Source organism: Montipora capricornis, chromosome 1, assembly GCF_036669925.1.
Source record: "Montipora capricornis isolate CH-2021 chromosome 1, ASM3666992v2, whole genome shotgun sequence".
In the NCBI taxonomy this organism is placed as follows: Eukaryota; Metazoa; Cnidaria; class Anthozoa; order Scleractinia; family Acroporidae; genus Montipora; species Montipora capricornis.
In genome coordinates, this window is record NC_090883.1 from 46586733 (window position 1) to 46605427 (window position 18695).

General features: G+C 40.6%; 2 protein-coding genes across 11 annotated transcripts in view; one reads left to right on the top strand and one right to left on the bottom strand.

Moving 5' to 3' along the window:
- LOC138046318 (ankyrin and armadillo repeat-containing protein-like) overlaps nt 1–5669 on the top strand; it is a 20514-nt gene extending 14845 nt beyond the window's left edge. Inside the window, exons 6-9 of the mRNA XM_068892984.1 lie at nt 29–488; nt 2155–2395; nt 2698–2750; nt 3501–5669. Coding sequence (XP_068749085.1) covers nt 29–488; nt 2155–2395; nt 2698–2750; nt 3501–3760 — 1014 coding nt within the window. The 3' untranslated portion in view covers nt 3761–5669. The remainder of the gene's footprint in view (nt 1–28; nt 489–2154; nt 2396–2697; nt 2751–3500) is intronic.
- A 1583-nt stretch (nt 5670–7252) lies between these two features.
- LOC138045971 (fibroblast growth factor receptor 4-like) overlaps nt 7253–18695 on the bottom strand; it is a 37462-nt gene continuing 26019 nt past the window's right edge. For 6 of the 10 annotated variants that reach the window (XM_068892633.1, XM_068892626.1, XM_068892642.1 and 3 more), the window contains 8 exons: nt 18216–18471; nt 15937–16047; nt 14471–14784; nt 13003–13076; nt 11814–11854; nt 11473–11569; nt 11164–11263; nt 7253–9439 (listed from right to left, as the gene is read on the bottom strand). In XM_068892633.1, the coding sequence (XP_068748734.1) occupies nt 9320–9439; nt 11164–11263; nt 11473–11569; nt 11814–11854; nt 13003–13076; nt 14471–14784; nt 15937–16047; nt 18216–18471 (1113 nt within the window). In that variant the 3' untranslated portion in view covers nt 7253–9319. The other 4 variants (XM_068892692.1, XM_068892679.1, XM_068892700.1 and 1 more) reach the window with 2 other exon arrangements.

An 18695-nucleotide genomic window follows, 5' to 3' on the forward strand; every position in this document is an offset into this window, starting at 1 on the left:
CTAAAATACTTGTCGTCTTTCTTTCTAGGTGGAAGTAGCAATAACTTTAGGAAAGATTGTCCTCAATAACCCGCAAACCCAAAAGCTCTTAGCAGAGCAAACAAAGTTCCGCGTGGTCGAACTGCTTCACCATCTTAAAAGCAAGGAGGAAACCGTGCGTCACAAGGCCGGAATGGCTCTTGCAACGTTCGCCTACAACAACACTTCCCAGCAATACGCAATCAAAAACGCCGGTGGGATTCCACTGAAATCATTTGAGGAGTTTCTGGGCTCTGAGAACGAGTTGTACCAGGCCCACGCGTCTTTTCAGATCATTGTCTTGGCGCGAGTTATTGACAGCGAACAAGTGAAGCTGACAGCTCGAGGCGTGGAATTATTGGTGCGCCTGCTCAGTTCTGAACAGAACAGCACGCAGATCCTCGCGGCTAGTTTGACAGCGAGCCTCGGTCACACTCGTGCTGGTGTTCCTGCGGCTCTTATAACTGCAGGTACAATGTACCCCTCGTGAAAACGCAAACAAGTACCAGTTAGTCAGTCTTTTGGTATCTACAATTCGACAGGCAAGAAGTCAGTCAGTTAGTCAGTCAGTCAATCTATTAGACAATATCGAGTGAGTTTGTTTGTTTGTTTCTTTGTACCACTTAAGTGAAGTAGGTCATTTTCTAATAGCAATGATTGCCTTGTACAAACCACTAAACAAAAGTAATCGTAATTTTCTTAAAGACCAGTACACACTTTGCCGTAAGTCGCTGCGACACGTCGCAGGGACAAGTCGCCGCAACAATTCGCCTTGTGTGGCACGGTTAATTTTATGAAAATCATTGTCGCTGCGACAGAATTTTGTCGCCTCGATCAGTCGTACGAATTCAAACCAGTTTGAATTCGTGTGACTAATCGCAGCGACAAAATTAGCGAATACAGCGTTGTCGCATGCGACAAAATATAAATGAACCAATGACAGAGCGTCATGGTCGGCCATATTGAATTAGAAAACTAGTTCACATTCCCCTTCATACGAGATGACTACGTGTGCACCAAACAGGCGTCGTGTCGTAGCGACTTGTTTTGCAAGTAGTACGCACGGAGCAACTTGTCGCAGAGACCTGTCCCTGCGACTTGTTACCTAGTGTGTCCCGGCCTTAATAGCCGATGAACCTCTGGTTGACTCATTAACAATTTAACGGGGAATGATATCAATCAAAATCTCGCCATACTGCTGCTCATTCGCGGTCACGTCAGGACGAAGACTACATACCGTGCAGACCTGACCAGGGATAAAATATGTTGTTACCCTCACTATTATTAATTAATTAGTTTAGTTATTTACTATTAAGACTTCTAGACTACCCGTCTAGATTAGCATATGCTATTTGCGGGATAGTGTAGCCTTTACCATTGGAATAATAAAACAAGAAGTTAATAAACTTGAACTTGAACTTGAACTTGAAAGCTCACCGTAAACAGGCTAACCCGAATGTTATTTAGGCCTAATTGGGCTACCCAGATTGATATAAAGGCTAACCGAATTTTTATTTTACAGACGGTCTGCACAGTCTACAGTCTGCATTTTTTAAAAATTTGTTGTGCAAGAAGGTGGTAATACGCGCAACAAACCATCTCAACTTGCAATGCAACGTTGTTGCGCAACAAGTAGCACGAAGAATGTTGCCCGTGTTAATGGGCCTTAGCACAACAATGTTGCGTTGCAAGTTGAGATGTTTTGTTGCGCGTATTACCACATTCTTGCGCAACAAATGTTTATGTTGCTTATTCAAAGAGCTTATTCAAAGTCAACGGCGACAGTTACAAGGTCGGCATTCCGAAATACATACTCGCGTTATTAGTATTATGAAGCAATCGATCCTTGTAGTTACGAATCTAAAATGTTAACTGTCTCTAAATTACATTGGCATGAACATGACGGCGTCCTGTCGTCACGTCTTTTACAATACTTCAAATTTGGTCTCTTCGGGTCGTTGTTTTAAAGACGAAAACTGATTCAAGTGTTTGGCTGGCTAGCAAGAACTGCGCAACCGCAAAATGCTGTTTCATTCGCCACTTGAAATTTGCGAAATTTTAAATTGGTCGGATGGAAAGTGCCAATGAAATTCCCTCGCTAAATTGAACTCTTATTTCATTTTTATTGTTGTTTAGGTTCCGTGGATGCACTTCTTGCCAATCTGTCTTCACCAAACGAGGAAGTTCGATACAGTGCTGCGGTGGCCCTGGGATACTTGTCTTTTGACCGTAAGGCTTCCCGTTTGATGCTGCAGGCGTGTAGGAACACCCCAGGGTTGCTGGAATCTCTTGTTAATAACCTAGGAAACGGGAAAATTTCTATGGAATTCATGGACGAGTGGAAGCAAACCAAGATGATTGGATTGCCTTCTGCCAGGTAACTTTGCCTTATGCAAGTGCCGCAAGCAATCGGCGCTCGACGACACGCGACAAACTTGCTAAACACTCGCAGCGCGTGGAAACGGCGTTGACACCAGCCTTTGTCGTCAAATTATGAACGCAAACCCCAACCAGAATTTCTGAGTTTAAACCAACTGAAAAATTACTTCCCTCTCCAGGATCTTCGTTGTTCTACGACCTTCGTCCTTTCACGCAAACAACCCCAAACCATTTACTTACGGCAGAAAAGATAGCACTTGTCTTAAACTAATGTTTAACAATCTCGACTCTAATCAACAGTCTAACGATACACGGAGGACCTCCCGTTCCACAAAGACTTCCACCTGAAGAACGTAAGTGTGCCCATCATCGATTTATTCTCTGCTTACTAACTGTCAAGAAGATCTTTGAAATTCGAGGGATAGGCATTTGTCTTCAAATTCTGAGGAGCACTCGCCTCCCACCAATTTGGCCCAGGCTCGATTCCCTGATCCGGCATCATATGTGGTTTGACTTTGTTGGTTCTCTACTCTGCTCCGAGAGGTTTTTCTCTGGGTACTCCGGTTTTCCCCTCCCCTTAAAAGCCGATATGATTTGATATGTATTTAGTTGATTTGATTTCATTTGTTCACGACCCCCCAAGCTATTCAGCTTTAGACATTATCGTGTGAAAATAAAGTTCTATTATTATTATTATTATTATTATTATTATTATTATTAGTGCGCGCCATCAAGCAGTCTGTTAAGGCCCTAAGAGGCAAATTTGTAAGGATATAAACTCCCTGGAAAGGGGTTTTGATCATGATTATGGGAGACGCTTAAAAATGGTGAACGTTTTCTTGCCACCAAAGCCTCTCTAAAATGATAATGGGTACGAAGCCCCAAATAATCCCACACAAAATGTGTGACTATAGTTTCGTAGCTTCTTAATAGCACCAACATTTTTCAACTTTTTGTCGATCCTCAGAGCAATTTTTTCAGCGGCCAATGTATTGAAATACGTACTGCTGATAACGATGCCACTTCGTCTGTTCGTCTCTGTTAATTTAATTTGTAATTTTCTTTGTTACTATCGCATTTATCGGGTTGTGTCCTTTGCTTAGGCAAACGCCGGCCTCGCACATCTCAGAGCATGGCCTCGCCCCGCCCCTTCCGCCGACAAGACGCAAAGAGGGTGGCCTCGGCACCTGTCCTAGCGAACAGCTATAGAAACCAAGTCAAGGCTGGAATTATCCATGCTATGCTACCGCGCTCAGATTCATCTCACTTTAGAAGCGCTTTTGGAGCTGCAGAAGCCTGGAAATCTAAATTGTTGACGTCAAGGCCCACTTTGGAAAAAAGACTGCCGACGAAAAATGCGTGATCACATTAGAGACAGTGCACGGTCAACACTTGCCAGTGTAAGCACGGCTTATACTTTCTAATACTCCCTAGGCCTTTCCAAAATGTTCTCGCCACTGAAATTACGATAGTCGTACAGGGTACCTTGAGTGTATCGTAATAAGTGTAAGAAATCGTATGTACGCAAGTGCATTTCGTGATTTATGGGCACGACGACGATGATATTTGTTGACATATACACTGACTCAAGTCCCCGGATTCGTCAGAACAGAGCTAATAAGAAAAATCAAACATAATTGGACTGGATTCGTACTCGGAGTTTCGTCCCGTAGGAACGGCTTTTGTTCAACAGACCACCAAAGGACAGTATACCGAGACATTTAGCCTGCGAAGCAAGCGTTCCTGTTGGACAAACTGGCCACGCGAAAGTTGGGGAAAGAAACTTAGTCTCTTTCCTCAACTTTCTCGTGTCATAATAAGTTTTCTTGCCATATAAGGTACACCGGAGTATGCCATTTTATTGGGGTGACGAATGGCTTGCCAAAAAAAATAATAACTTGCCTATATTGGGCGCTTTCCTGTTTTAAAAGAAAATCCAAGTGAAAATCTCGCTTTTGGTCGTAGTTGTCGGGGCATCGCTCTCTCGGTTAAATAACTAAAGAATGACAGGAAGAAAGTTGAAAAGCAATGTGGAACCTCCATTCCGACTAATGAATACTTCTAAACCGAACAAATAATGTTTCCAATCAAATTTGATCGACAGTTTTTTTCAAAAAAGTGTTTTTCACTTTCAAACTTCCCTGGCGCCGGCATCTTGAATAATTGTGACTTGTCGTGGTTGCCGTATTGTTTCAACAATGAACAGGGAGCTTAAATTGCATATGACAAAATTTTTATTAGCTTGTTCGAAAGAGCTTTCAAAATGATGAAGAACGGTGTTTATTTTATTGTGATAGGTCTCTTGGTTGCCGAGTTATTCAAGATTTTGATTTATGCAAATCAGAGGACTTGTGACGTCACATAGTGGACACAAAATGATGTAAAATCACAAAAAATGGAACATCTCTGAAGACTTTTTTTGTATGGAACTGAAACTTTTAGAGTTCTTATACTCATCACAAAGTTCCATGATATGACCCACTGTGACGTTTCTATTGCAACACAATGGGTTCCAGGCCTCTCCATCCAAAGGGTCAAATCAGAGTTTCCTTCCCCAATAAGTGTTATTTGCTCTTGATGTTGATTCAGTGGGTGTGCGTGAATATGGACATTACACAGCACAAGCACAAGCACAAGGAAGTCTGTTAGACTCTGGAGCAACAAAGAAGGCATCTTTCATTTCGGGAAGGTAGAGGTCTGGTAACGAGTATATTGCTATAGTGACATCATAATCACTACATGTATCACGATGTGTAGTTCTGGTAGCACATCAACCCTGCAGACTTGATGTTTGCAAAGATATTCCATATTTTGTGATTTTACATAATTCGCAAGCCAGAACTGTGTTGTCTCCCAGATTTCCAAACTAATCATTTCTAATGGAGAAAAGATATTTAGTAATGTAAATGTGGTTGTGTGAAGACAAGTTAAAAGAGAAAACAAGTTACTTCCGGTTGCCGTCCGCGACTCGAAAACGCGCGTACTTAAGCTCCGTTATATTCAAGATGGCGGCGCCTGGCAAATTTGAAAACCAAAACCGGAGCGTTTTTGAAAATAATTATTATTTATTTCAGATACAAACGCTTTCATTGGAAAAGTTGGAAAACAATGTTTATTGTAAACATTATGTTCTGTGGTTTATAGTTATTTTGTTGTTTTAGTGGGGGTTCCCTTTAAAGAGCCAATACTATTTATATACTTTGTTATTTAAGCCTGTGAAGCCTGTGTAATGTTGATAGTAAGAAAACGTAAATGAATAAAGATAACAGTTAAGAAACCAAACTGGGTGAAGGCATGCTTGGACGCCTACTTCGTACGCGTGCTAGAATTGTATTCGTAAGCGCCAAAAGGAAATCCAGCAAACGAGCCAATGGAATTTGGTGTCACTCTAGAAAAAGTGTGGTTGTTAGCGAAAGTAGAGGCGCATAGCCCAAAAGTGTCGATCTCTCTTATTTGGCAATTAGACGCGTAGCCCGCAACGGGTCAATAGCCCATAAGGCGAATTAAGCCGAAAGGGCTATTGGCTCGTGACCCTTGAGGACGAAGGGTCTAATTGTTTTAGTATCACTCAACTAGTCGGACAGAAAAGGCAATAATAAAGTTAGCAAAATGAAATGCAAGTTGAAGAAATATTTATTTGGAAATAAAACGAAAGAAAGTATCACGCTTTTCGCTACTCGAGGACTATTACTAATAGTCCTCTAGTAGCGTAGCCAAAATATTAAAATGCAGGATTTGGATTACTCCACTAGTTGGGTGATCCTAATTGAGCTGAGTCCACCAGTTTCCTGTATTACCTAAATTTAGAATACGGGTCTCGCCAAGTTATGGCTAATCAGATTGGGTCTGATGACAAACAACGCTTCTCATTTGTTTGCAACCAAGTAGCCGCACGAGGGATTGCTCGTGCTTATGACAAATCATGGATCGCGCAAGGAAAACAATACCGCCACCTTTTCCCGCAAAACTCTAGCACGAGGGGAAGGCGTAGTTCAGTCGGTTAGTGCGCGGGCTTCTAAGCTGGAGGTCGCCAGTTCGATCCCCGTCTCATTCGATGGACGACTGTCTTGTCTTTCTCTGATCCGTTTAGCTGTAGCTTTGATTACTCGTAAAACGGAGAATTGGCGGAGGAAGTGGGTTAGAGGTGCGCACCGACGGCTACAAGTTTATTAGCAACCGTCTGTTTCACTGTCAAGTGTTTACTCTACGGTACCTACAGGACCTTATCAGTAGCCTTCCTAAAAACAGATAATACCGAAATTTCATCGCAGATCAAGAATTCTGCCGAAAGTTGGCACTAATGATCAGGGGCAACCTCAAACGCAGGATTCTTTACCGACAAATAGCTTTAAAAGGCAAGCAGGAGGAAAATCGCCTTTATTTTACTGACTGCAATCCGTTAGTGTTTCATTCCGAAACATTCCTCGTCGCATTTGTTTGAGGTAAAATAGCCCATTTTACAATTGTGTGCTTAGTTACCTGGCCTTTGATTGTAACTCAGGCTGGAGTTGACTTTGCCTTGATAGAGACCTCACTGCTTTTTTTATGTAAATCGCTGTAATTAGCATGGGAACAACATCATTATCATAAGAAAAGCAGTGAGGTGGTCAACTCCAGCCTCACTTTCATTCAAAGGCCAGGTAACTAAGCACACAATTGTAAAATGGTCTATTGGTTGCTAAGCTGTTCAGATAAGCTCAGCGGAAGAAACTCGAACAATATTTTTCACCAAGTTGAGGGTTTATTTTGCCGACTTCATTAAGAAGGAACGGACAATTGAACCGGGAGATTGAGGTAACGGTTACAAAAGAAAAATCGTACCTTTCTATATTTCTCAAAACGCCGTTTCAAATGATTGCAAATATCTTGTTTTATTTAATTACAACCTTCGAATGAAATCTAAAATTTATGCTCCACATACTAAAACGTATTGGGGACATGAAAGCATGCATTAAAAAGACAGGAACATGAAGAAGACAAAATAAAGGCCACTCTCTTAAAAAGGAACAATCCGTTTTAACAGATCGACGAAATTATTTTCTCCTGACTGAAAACATGTCACATGATGATGACAATGGAACATCAAATGAAATCCCTCTCTTTGTTGGCTGCAAATCCCAATTTACAAAAGTCTGATCGTTTCGAAGTTAAGATTTATTTAATCACCTCTCCAAGAGAGGCCGGAAAAGGTACCTAGTCAATGTCCACATTTTACGCTAACAGAACTCTGAAATTTTAGGTTATCTGTCACCACTCTACACCCCACAAGAGAATTGTCTCAGAAAGCGTAGTTGTTCGTACATGTAAGCCTGTACCAGCAAGCTTTTTCCAAACTAAACCGTAAGCAAGTGTTTGTAAAGTTAATATGAATAATGAACGACTCATTTTTCTTAGTTCACTAGAGGAACATTGAAGTACAATAAAAAAAATCGCGTTGTTTTCGTGAATTGAAACTAATAAGTAACAATATTACAATAATTACTTCAAGACAAAAAGCAAGTAAAATACAAGAAATTGTTTCACATGACAATGTTCTGACATGACTCTAAACATTTCAGGTTAAGAATGGTTCACGTGTGCAACGTAAATGCAAGTGACATTCTGTCGTAGTACGCAAACGTAAGGAAGGTTAGATACACAAGAGCAGTTGCAGTCATTTTCAAAATGGCGGGCGAGGCAGACTCCATCAGTTCCATCTTGCTTTCAACTTCAACCGAGGTTACAGCTCGTGCTGCTGCCTTGCACGTGCGGTTGCCTTTGCTTTGCGCTGTTGTTGTTCAAACGTGCAATTTCTTGCGATTATATCTATCTACATTTGGGAACCATACGACAAATAATACAAAAGCAAGTTATGAAACAGTTTGTGCCTGAAGGTCTTGGAGTCGAGTCTTAAAATTAAAAGATGTGAGTAAATGTGAGCTATTTTTGTCTACTGCATTCTAATTAAAAGTTAAGGACCTTAATATCAACCACGGCGACGTCGACAAAAGCATAAAATGTAAGTTTTCGAAGCTTTCTTAAATCAACTTTTAAGGACTGAATTGTAAGTAAAAGTTAAAGAATATAAAAATTCGCCATTGTGCGATCACGTTTTCCATAGCACGTGAAATGTGGTCATTTCATATTTCTCTTTGCAAATTTGCAGATAAGGGGAGAGAAATGTGAAATGTTTCAAACGCAGATGCAAGACATCGTTTTACTCTCGAAAAGTATTCTTTTACGTCGACGCATTTGACAATCAGGTCCCTAAACGCAGCAGAACAATAAAAATAAAACGAGTTTGTCCTCCCACTAAAACACGAGAAAACTACATCGCCCTATCTTTTTCCCCCTCTTCGCTTTCTATGTACGCCAAAAAACTGACACGGAGAAGTTCAAGAGAAACGCGTAATCACAAAAATCATAAAATCGCAAAATTATAAAAATCCGGCAGGGAAGATTTCAACTTGCATTGCAAACAACGCACTGAAATGCGACGCATAAACTTAAGATTTTGAATCTTTATAAATAAACCAGTTTCCCGGGTTTCTTTGCTTGTTCCCACTTGTGCTTCACAGCTCAAAATTTGTCCAAACTAAATAAAGTCTTCCAATCTCTAACTCAGGTTATTGGTGACAGCAATTCTACGATTTCTTTGCAAATCGTGATGCTGCGCAGTGAAATACATGAGCATTGCAGCCTCCAGCTATAGAAACTATTGGACAAAGTTAAAAATCATTGCTTCGTTCCTGAATGTTGACGTCTGTCTCGCTGTTTTGAGGTCAGGTCGCAAATTACAATTTCTGCTGTTTTGCTCCGCAGAACATGCTCTCCAACACTTTATCTCAACCTCTCTTCACCGCCACGGTTTTCCCTGCAAGTGTACGGTCGCTGTTTTCTATTAAAAGATGAATTCATAGTAGAAGTGTTCGATTTGTTTCCATCACATAATTGATTCCTGGTGATTTGAACTCCCAGATTTCGATTTTCCTGACATTGTTCCTGAAGCCCTGTCGAAGTTAATGTACAAATGGTTCTCGTACATCCGCATATCAATGTATTCCTGGATCGAGACAAGCAAACAGCACCATCAGCGGACATTGGAAAATGACTGGCACTTATCAATCAATCAATTACTAGGTTCTCTCGGATGACAGCACTAGATCGTGGCCGATGAGCCGTCAAAAATGTCGTACAATGAGTCCTCATAAGCCTTCATGTCTACGTATTCCTGGGAAGCGATTTAAGAACCATTATGAACGAAGGAATGAATGACGTATCAGTATAAAGCGGCTTTATATTTAATTTAGATAGATAGATAGATAGATAGATAGATAACCTAAACTAAAAGAAATATCTATGTATACCTACTACAAAATTAGATACGTTAATATAAGGAACCAGGTGATCTGGTGACGTAATTCGGAGGAATGGGTAGAAAAAATTTAACACCGTATCACACAACCGCGCGCGGCCTTATTTTCGAATTTAACATGGCAAAGGCGATGTTAGATCTTGTCTGGTCTACTTGAATGTTCATTCAGTAGTAGGAAATGTGGTAGACTCGTAATGATCTGTTGAGTTTTGGCGATAGCAATCACTGCAGGGAGTTCGGAAACAACACCTAAGGCCGCGCGCGGTTGTGGGATACGGTGTTGAAATTTTTCATCCCAGCCCTCCAAATTACGTCACCAGATCACCTGGAAAGAAACTGCAAAATATTACGTACAATTAATTAGTGCAAAGTATGTTGCAAAAAACTAAGGGGGTGTTTACATGATACCGGGGCGTCTCCTTGCACCGGCGTAAGTTCACTCCGGTTCCCTCTCTTTGCTCTGCATTTGTTTACATGATGCCACCGAAAAAAATCATGCTGGGACGACTCACACCGGCGCGAGTTCAACCCGGTTGCTGCACCGGAGCGGAAATTTAGTTCCGGCGCGAAATCTACAACCCTCGTCAAAAGTAATGGGACACTTACGAAAATGAGGCGAAAACACACCTTGCTTATGAAAAGTGTATTTAACCTGCTATAAATGCTTGGAAATGTTGTGGAAAGAGCCTGTTTCTGCTGTCCCCTCTTCCCCTCAGCAATGTTGATTGTGTTGAAAAAGATTTGAAGCCATAACGTTAACACTGAACCGGGGGGGACGGGGCGAGAAAAAATGCGTCATTTTCACCAGCTGTTGCCTTAATGTCCCAAGAGTATTGACCACGGTTGTAGCAACGGTATCATGTGAACTAGGAACGCCCACTTGTTCTGGTGTCAAATCGGCCTCCCAGTGGGCTGGAACGGGTAGCGCATGCGTACTTTTCCTGATAGACGCCATATTTCCATTTTTGATTCACGCTATATTTTATCGAGATGTGGTTTCCCTTAAGGTAAACACGATACGAATTCACCTCGTCATCATGAAAGCGCGGTGAGAAACTCGCGCCGGTGCAAGTTATCTCATGTAAACACCCCCTAAAGATGAGCATGATAAACATTTCTAAGTTGTTGGCTGTAAATCTGGCATCCGAGTCTCAAATCTGATCACTCGTGATTTCTTTTGCCGAACTTGGCGTCAACTACAGGAAAAATATCTTTGTATTCTGATTCGCTAATTTGAAAGTCGAAGTCTTTATGTTTGGCCAAAGTCATTGAATAAACAGCAAAATGGAAAACACGTAATTCGTCCTTTTCTTATTTTCTTATTGACCATCATGAAATAACGACGTTTTAGGTTCGTTCAGAATATTGACAGCTATCAGCAACCGAGAAAAAACGTTGAAAAAAGTACTTACTCTTTCATCGCTGAACATTTTCGTGAGGTGCTGAGACAACTCTGTGAATGTTGGTCTTCTCTGCGGAGACACTTGCCAACAGTCCAACATGAGAACGTACCTATCATGAAAAACAAACGATTGATATTTTTGTGGAATCTTTCCACGTCGTTTATATTTTTAAATGACTCTAGTCTACTCCCCCAAGCATGCACTCTCTGCCATAAGAACTCGTGCCGTCTTCATTTTAAATTCACTGTCACGATGGTCGACATTTGAGAGCGAATGCATTGACGGCTAAACAAAGCCATGAGAGAAAAGTTTACTCACAGTTCGTCAGAGCAATGTTTCGGTTTGTCCATTCTATAGCAGTCTTGAAGAAAGTTTATCACTTCCTGAGAATTCATTCCTGGATAGGGGGACGCGCCTAAGGGGAAAAAAACGTAATGTTAAATTGTGAGAGAAAAAAAAAATCATTTTCAATTGACTAATTCTTAGCCATAATTCCAACCGTCTCTCCTGGCCTATCACGAAAGTAGACGGCCGAAAGGTTGACCATTTTTCAAATAATAACAGCATGTATGACCTTTTCAGTGGTGCATCTTGCCTTATTTTTGCCATCCTTTAAAAAACATATGAAGACGCGATATTTGAAGTACGAAAAATCTTACCTAACGTGACAATCTCCCAGATAAGAACTCCGAAAGACCACCTACACAAAGACAATAAAGGATTGGACATAATTTAAGGTTGAATCGAATGAATGAATGAATGAATGTATTGCATTAGTCAGATTGCTTCATTAGCTTTGTAATAAATAAATATTTCGATTTTTGGAGCTCAGTCAACGGCGGCGTCACCAAGAACAGAAACATAACATCACAATAGATCTAATGAACAAAGGAATGGCTGTTTATGCTTTGTAGTTCGTTTTTTATTTTTGTACATTTCTTTGAGGTCCTCGTCCTGACAAGGACGTAAAATGACATAATTTGAGTTTTTGTAGAGGGTTTGAGTATGCGACGATGATTTTTCAATTTTCTTTCCAAACACTCACACCGTTCACACCAGTTTCAATCCTGAAAAGTAGGTAAGCACTTTTCAAGTAAAACCACAAGAAATAGAGCGAGTTTCAATCGAGTATCGTAAAATCAAAACCAAAGTAATTGCTTTGGCCAACCAAAAAGGACGGAGACAATCCAGTAAACCAATCAAAATTCGAAGTAATTACACGTAGCCGACACAAAGCGCGGGAAAATTTGCATGCGCAAGCCACGATTGGTTTTGGTTTCACTTTTGATTGGTTGAAAAAGTGGCGCGAGAACTTTGAGCCAATCACTGAGTAAAGTAATGCAAAACCAAAGGAATTCACAAATTACTTTCAACACTCAATTCAAAGCCGCTCTAATTGCGAATTCACAAGAATAAAGCGAGTACAGGAGCCCATGACTAGGGGCGAACAACTCCCATAGTAACCCTATGTCAAGGCATTTTCACAGACCGATCTAATTTTAGACTACCTTTCCCACAAAAAAACAAAGAGTTCCGATTCGGTGAGGCTATGACATCAATTTAGTTTCTTGTGATTGGTCATGGGGCTCCCGCGGGAGTCTCATTCGCGGGAAAGACGTTTCTAAAGATAACTTGGTCTGCCAAAACGCCCGATCAAGAAGTCAATTCGGAGGAATGCTCCTGCTAACGAGTTTCCGGCGAGGAGCTTTATTTTTAATTGCCATTGCTTCACTGTAACATATTTTTCCGCAGATATCAACCGTTTATCAAAAAGAAAAGGTCTGACAAGGACCGCTAGACAGACGTGATGACCCCATTGACCTGTTTCTTACAGCCCCACACACTTACACATCACTTTTCGTTGTAGAAACTCCATCTAATAAGGACTCAATGGCCATCCACTTGATTGGAAATCTACCTCCCTATAGGGAAAAAAAGCAGCATAAATATTTCAAAAGTCCAGAAACCCTGGCCAATGATACAAACACTCTTCACGTGATTTGAGAGTACGTTCTAAAATTTACTCAATTTTGGGAAAAAAAAGCGGGAAACTAAATGCTCATTCTTTGCAAGGGGTCTGGGTATGTCGTTTGGATGAACAGATCAAAATAAACACGTCGGCGAGTGTCTATATTTGTTCACCCAAACGAGTTACCAGGACCATAAGCGAAGAATGGGCTCTTAGTATCCTGTTCACTTCGATAAGGCCAATAATGTCCTTCGATCCTTCATTGAGGACCTTAAAAATGGAATGCTAGTAAACCAATGCGAGATTTTCGCTGAGTATACGCAATTTTGGTCCTCAAGCTTCATGCGCGTTATCAGAAGAGAACAGTCCTTGTCGAATATGTACCCAGTCTTCAGGTCTCTCCGCTCTTTGCTCTATCTATCTTAGACAACATGTCGTGGAGACATCACAGCACAAGGACACAGTCGAGCTTCACAACACTCTCCCATGTAGCATTTAACTAGGAATTCCTAATATCAGAGCAAACCGTCGAAGCCCTCAACACAGGATTAAAGGGAGGTTTGTGGGAAAGGGTAAGGCAGGGATATTGATAGTTTGAAAGTGGTCACACTCGGGCCAAACTGGTTATGTGGTTTAATTTTCTCGAAAGCATTTAGTGTTTATCACTTTTTAGCATTTTTAATCATCTATTATACACATAATTACATGAGGAAAGCTACAAGTTGCAAAATTGTTGAGACACTTTCATTAAAAAACACCTTTTCTAGCTTCCAATACCTGTCGTATATAGAATTTACACCTTTCCCACTTTCCTTCCCCTCTCCCTCTTTCAATGTTGACTCTTTAAGTTTGCAACAATTTTTTTGTCTTGCTAGCAACACAGATAAGGGGGGGAGGGGGGCGGAGGAGGGCTGCAGTGTGAGAGATAATAGGTAAATTAATAACGCCTTAAGAAGGTTAAGTGTCTCCACTAATTTTGCAACTTGTTGTAGGTTCCATTTGATTTTATTACTAAAAGAAATAAAACATAAAACACTTTACCAACAACACCGTATAAGTTGGCCACCGTCGACAGCAGTAGACCAATTCGGATAACGCAATGTTGTATCCAATTCAAATCTCTCGGGGTTAAGATTCTTTGCGTATTGCATTTGCATGATAATGTAGCATTCATATGGAAATATTTGGAACAAAACGTTTTATTCCCACAGGACCTGAATTGGGTACAACATTGAGTTAGCCGAATTGGTCTATTTCTTCTGGTAGAGTGCTTTTCATTTATTGACCAATGAGAAGGTACACATTTTTTTATTCCGCGAATCTTTCAATGTTTCGTCTAAAACTTACTTGTGTTTTCCGTGTGTAGTGATTTTCAACATAAATATCCCTTGCGAAGCCAAAATCGGCGACTTTGCAAACTTTGTTTTCATCTATTAAAACATTTCTAGCGGCGAGATCTCTGTGTACCACCTTCATTCCAGCCAGGTGTGCCATTCCTCGTGCGGTTTGTATCGCGAAGGATAGCAAGTCCCGCGAGCCCAGCTTTTCTACTGGAACTCTGTACAAGTCCTGGTAATATTTGTCCTCTACTCCTCGGCAGTGTCGAAGGTAGCTCTGAAGATCGCCGTAAGCGCAAAATTCCACAATCACCATCAGAGGGTCTGCAGGTAGTTAAAACATTAAAAAAGGGAATTTGGTTGTCTTCATTCAACAAAAGAAAGCACGTATTCTACGAAATGTAGAGCGAATGCATATGACGTTATGGCGTCGAGAGTGGGCAAAAGAACTGCGTCTATGGAAAGCGTTCTTGTCTTTGTTTTGTTTTTCGGATTTTTTTCCAAGTATTCGAGAAATCCTGTAGCTTTTCCAGACGGCTATTTTCATTGGTTTATATGACCTGCAGCTTCTTTTGCTTTGTTATCAGGGCTAGGTGCAGTGTTTTCTGTTGTATCATCTATTGTTTCGTTTTCCAATCACAGGCGCTACGGAGTCAGTCTCTCAAGTATTCCCGCGGCGTCACAATTGACACCATTTGAGCTTTTATATAACGTTTTCGTTGACGTCTCCGTCGTAGTTCATGATAAAAATGACGTCGATGACGATAAAGATGATGAAGGGTACGGTGGTAGTGAATGATAAATAAATAAATTTTAAAAATTATTAATTAATTATTAATTAATTATTAATTATTAATTAATTATTAATTAATTAGTTGAGCGATTACTACGTTTACAGAGCGTTTACACTCACGTGACTAAAATAAATGCTAATTTGATGAAACAAAAGAAACTATCTGCATAAAAATAGAGTTCAATTCCCAGAGGATTAGTTTGGAACACCAACGTGGCCGCGGTTGATTTGTTTTGGAACACCAATATGGCTGCCGTGACGTCATGTAAAAACGCTCTATATATCGCCGTATTCGACCAAGTGTCCATGGCACTTTACAATAAAATAGCTCTTAACTACATTATCCAATACTGTAATAATAATAATAATAATAATAATAATAATAATAATAATAAAATTCAATTTAAAAGCGTCCTTAAAAATAGTTGACTCTTAATTGGACAACATTAACAACGTTATTCAATTCTGTTTACTAGAGCCTCATTATAGAAATTACAAATCAAATGCTTTTTTAAAAAGGTAAGTCTTAAGCTTAGTTTTAAAAACGGTTACTGACGATGATTGCCTGATGTCCAATGGTAGTTTGTTCAGGACCAAAACAATGGTGATGACGATGTTGATAATCAAGGTGGAAGCGATGAAGAAGGCGATTCTAGAGATAACGATGACACGCGCACACTAACCTTGTCTTGTACAACATCCTAACAAACCAATAACATTTGGATGTGGATCAATCAACTTGAGTAGTTCTAACTCGGCCAACAGGTCCCTCCTTGATGTTTCACTGTCGGATTCTGAACGAAACACAAAGACAGAGAGTCAGGAAATCACTAAGAGCCTTGGGCCGCAATGGAAATAAGCTGCAGAAAGAAACATGCGGTCAATGCTCAAAATGTCTGTGTTCATTCTTGCCTTTCTCGACTGCTCTAGGCTGATGAAGCGTGACGAACAAATACTTGAATCATTTTGACTTCAAATTAAACAAATGATGCCTTTCTTCTCTTTCCTCCGCGTGATTTGTATTTATTTTCATAAGCAGGGTGCCACTTTGCGTTTGTTCTCCGACACTACTGAAGTTTGATGTCCTCCAGGCAACGAAACCGTCTCAAAGTTGCATATTTGTGGGCAAAAACAATAGCTTTGCACGCACTGCAGGTTCTTTTTTCGCTTTTGTCTATATCTCTGCTGTCACCTAACAAATGACAACGTAAAATAGAGCGGTTTTCAAATGAGCGTCGTAACACCAAAACCAAAGTACTAATTACTTTGGCAAATCAAAAAGGACGGAGAAAATCCAGTAAACCAATCAAAACTCGAAGTAATTACACGTAGCCAACACAAAGCGCGCAAAAATGTGCACGCGCGAGCCACAATTGGTTTTGGTTTCACTTCTGATTGGTTGAAAAAATGGCGCGAGAACTTTGAACCAATCACGGAGTGAAGTAGGTGCAAAACCAAAGCAATTCGCTAATTACTTTCGACACTCAATTGAAAACCGCTCTAGCCAAATTTGAAGTTCTATGAAGAACGTCAGCACTTTAGGATAAATTTTCATTTTTTCCCCTAAATTAAGCGCCGTTGCGACCAGTGTCACTCTTGAGGAACTTCCACACCCTTCATATTGAAATAGTCAGGAAAGGATTACAATAACTCGAATTTATATTTTGAGATGTTGCTTAAGTTCTCTTGTAAGATCCACGACAGCAACGTCGACGAAAGCGTCACCTCACATTATAACCTTGCAACATCATACGTCTTTCGCAATTATTCCACCTCATTCACGTCCTACAGTGTGGACGAAGCATCTTAAAAATGAGACGGTACGAGCGGTTTGGGAATAAAAATAGAGAATGAAAGATTCCCATTTGTAAAGCAACGGTAATACGAGTAACAAAAACGTCCAGCTTGTCTCGCAACACTGCTGCGAAACTAGTCGAAAAGCGATGTTGCACATTTTACACCCCACGCACAACCTGTCTCGCAACAAAAAAAAATTGTTGATTTTGTTGCAGAAAGTAGAACGGACCTCTACTTTCTGCAACACACTGCAGCAACTTGCAACACATTGTACTGTTGCGAGACATGTTGTGCGTGGGATGTAAAACGCGCAACATCATTATTCGACTAGTTTCGCAGCAATGTTGCGAGACAAGTCGGACGTTTTTTGTTGCTCGTATTACCGTAGCTTTTTTTTTTTTAGCTTTAGCTCGCGTTGTAGTCAAAACCTCAAATTTGGTAATTTCACGTAGTTGTTGTGAAGAATACAGCAAAAATATGTCCTAAAATTCGCCGGGTAGCCTCGCAGCTCCTACAAGTTCTAAATTTCATTGGCGAGGATAGAGTTGCAGTCCTTTTGTTTTAGGCCTAGGGTCCATTGTTTAGGCCTAGGGTCCATTGTTTCTGTTGTTTGTTCCTTTGTTAAACCTCAAGGGTGGTCTCCAATCAGATGAGACCTTGTAAGAGCTGCGAGGTGACCCAAAATTCGTGCCGCACGTGCAGCACCACTGTTACTATAAATACACAGGTGATTATACAAAATCGCGCGCTCTCATTGGCTCGCTATCTCGGATTATCAGCCGATGATCACCTAGACGGACAAAATGGCCGCCAGTAGTCGTTTTGCCACTGTAAGTGAAGATGATTTCGCGTTGAAATGTGTTTTTTTTTCTCTTTTTTTGAAATAATCACCTGTGTATTCATACTAAAACAGTTATTCGCCTCAGGCTCAGTGATTATCGGTGAATATTCACCAATAATCACTTCGCCTTCGGCGAATAATTGTTAAATATCACTGTTTTGTGGCATAATCATTGACGACCTCGTCGTAGACGCGTCGTAGATCTCAAAGTCCCATATTGATGGCCCGTAGCAATAAGCCGAATTTATTTTCAAGTCACCAAATTTTGCTTTAAGTAAATCACTCGATCGGCTCGCAGTCATGAAGTACATTCCAAAGCCTTACCTTTAACAATTTTCACCGCCACATACATTTTGCCCACGCATCCCTTGATGCCTTGCGCCTGACCCTTCATTACCAATCCGAACGCACCAGATCCTAAGATCATTTGAAGGTCGACTCTGTTACGGGGAAATTCCCAGGGACTGTTGTACAGTGCAACGGCCTCAGCTCCATGGTGTATCTCCGGCTGCTGGGGGAGGGGTATGTTGGGAATGTGATGGTTATTGGACATCAGCTGCGACGGAAGAACGAAACGTTTCTGGATAAAATATTTCAAAATTTGAGAGAATTGAAATTGAGATAGTATAAAAACAAGAAAAAATGTTCGCCCAATGTTACGATTTTCTCCCGAAGCCGACAAATACCAGATTATTTTCTCAAAACTAGTGGTATTAAGATTTAAAATCTTCGCACAAAATTCATAGATAAATTAATCAAAAAGATATAACGACTGACAAGAGGCAGTTCAACTAAGTAGCTGGA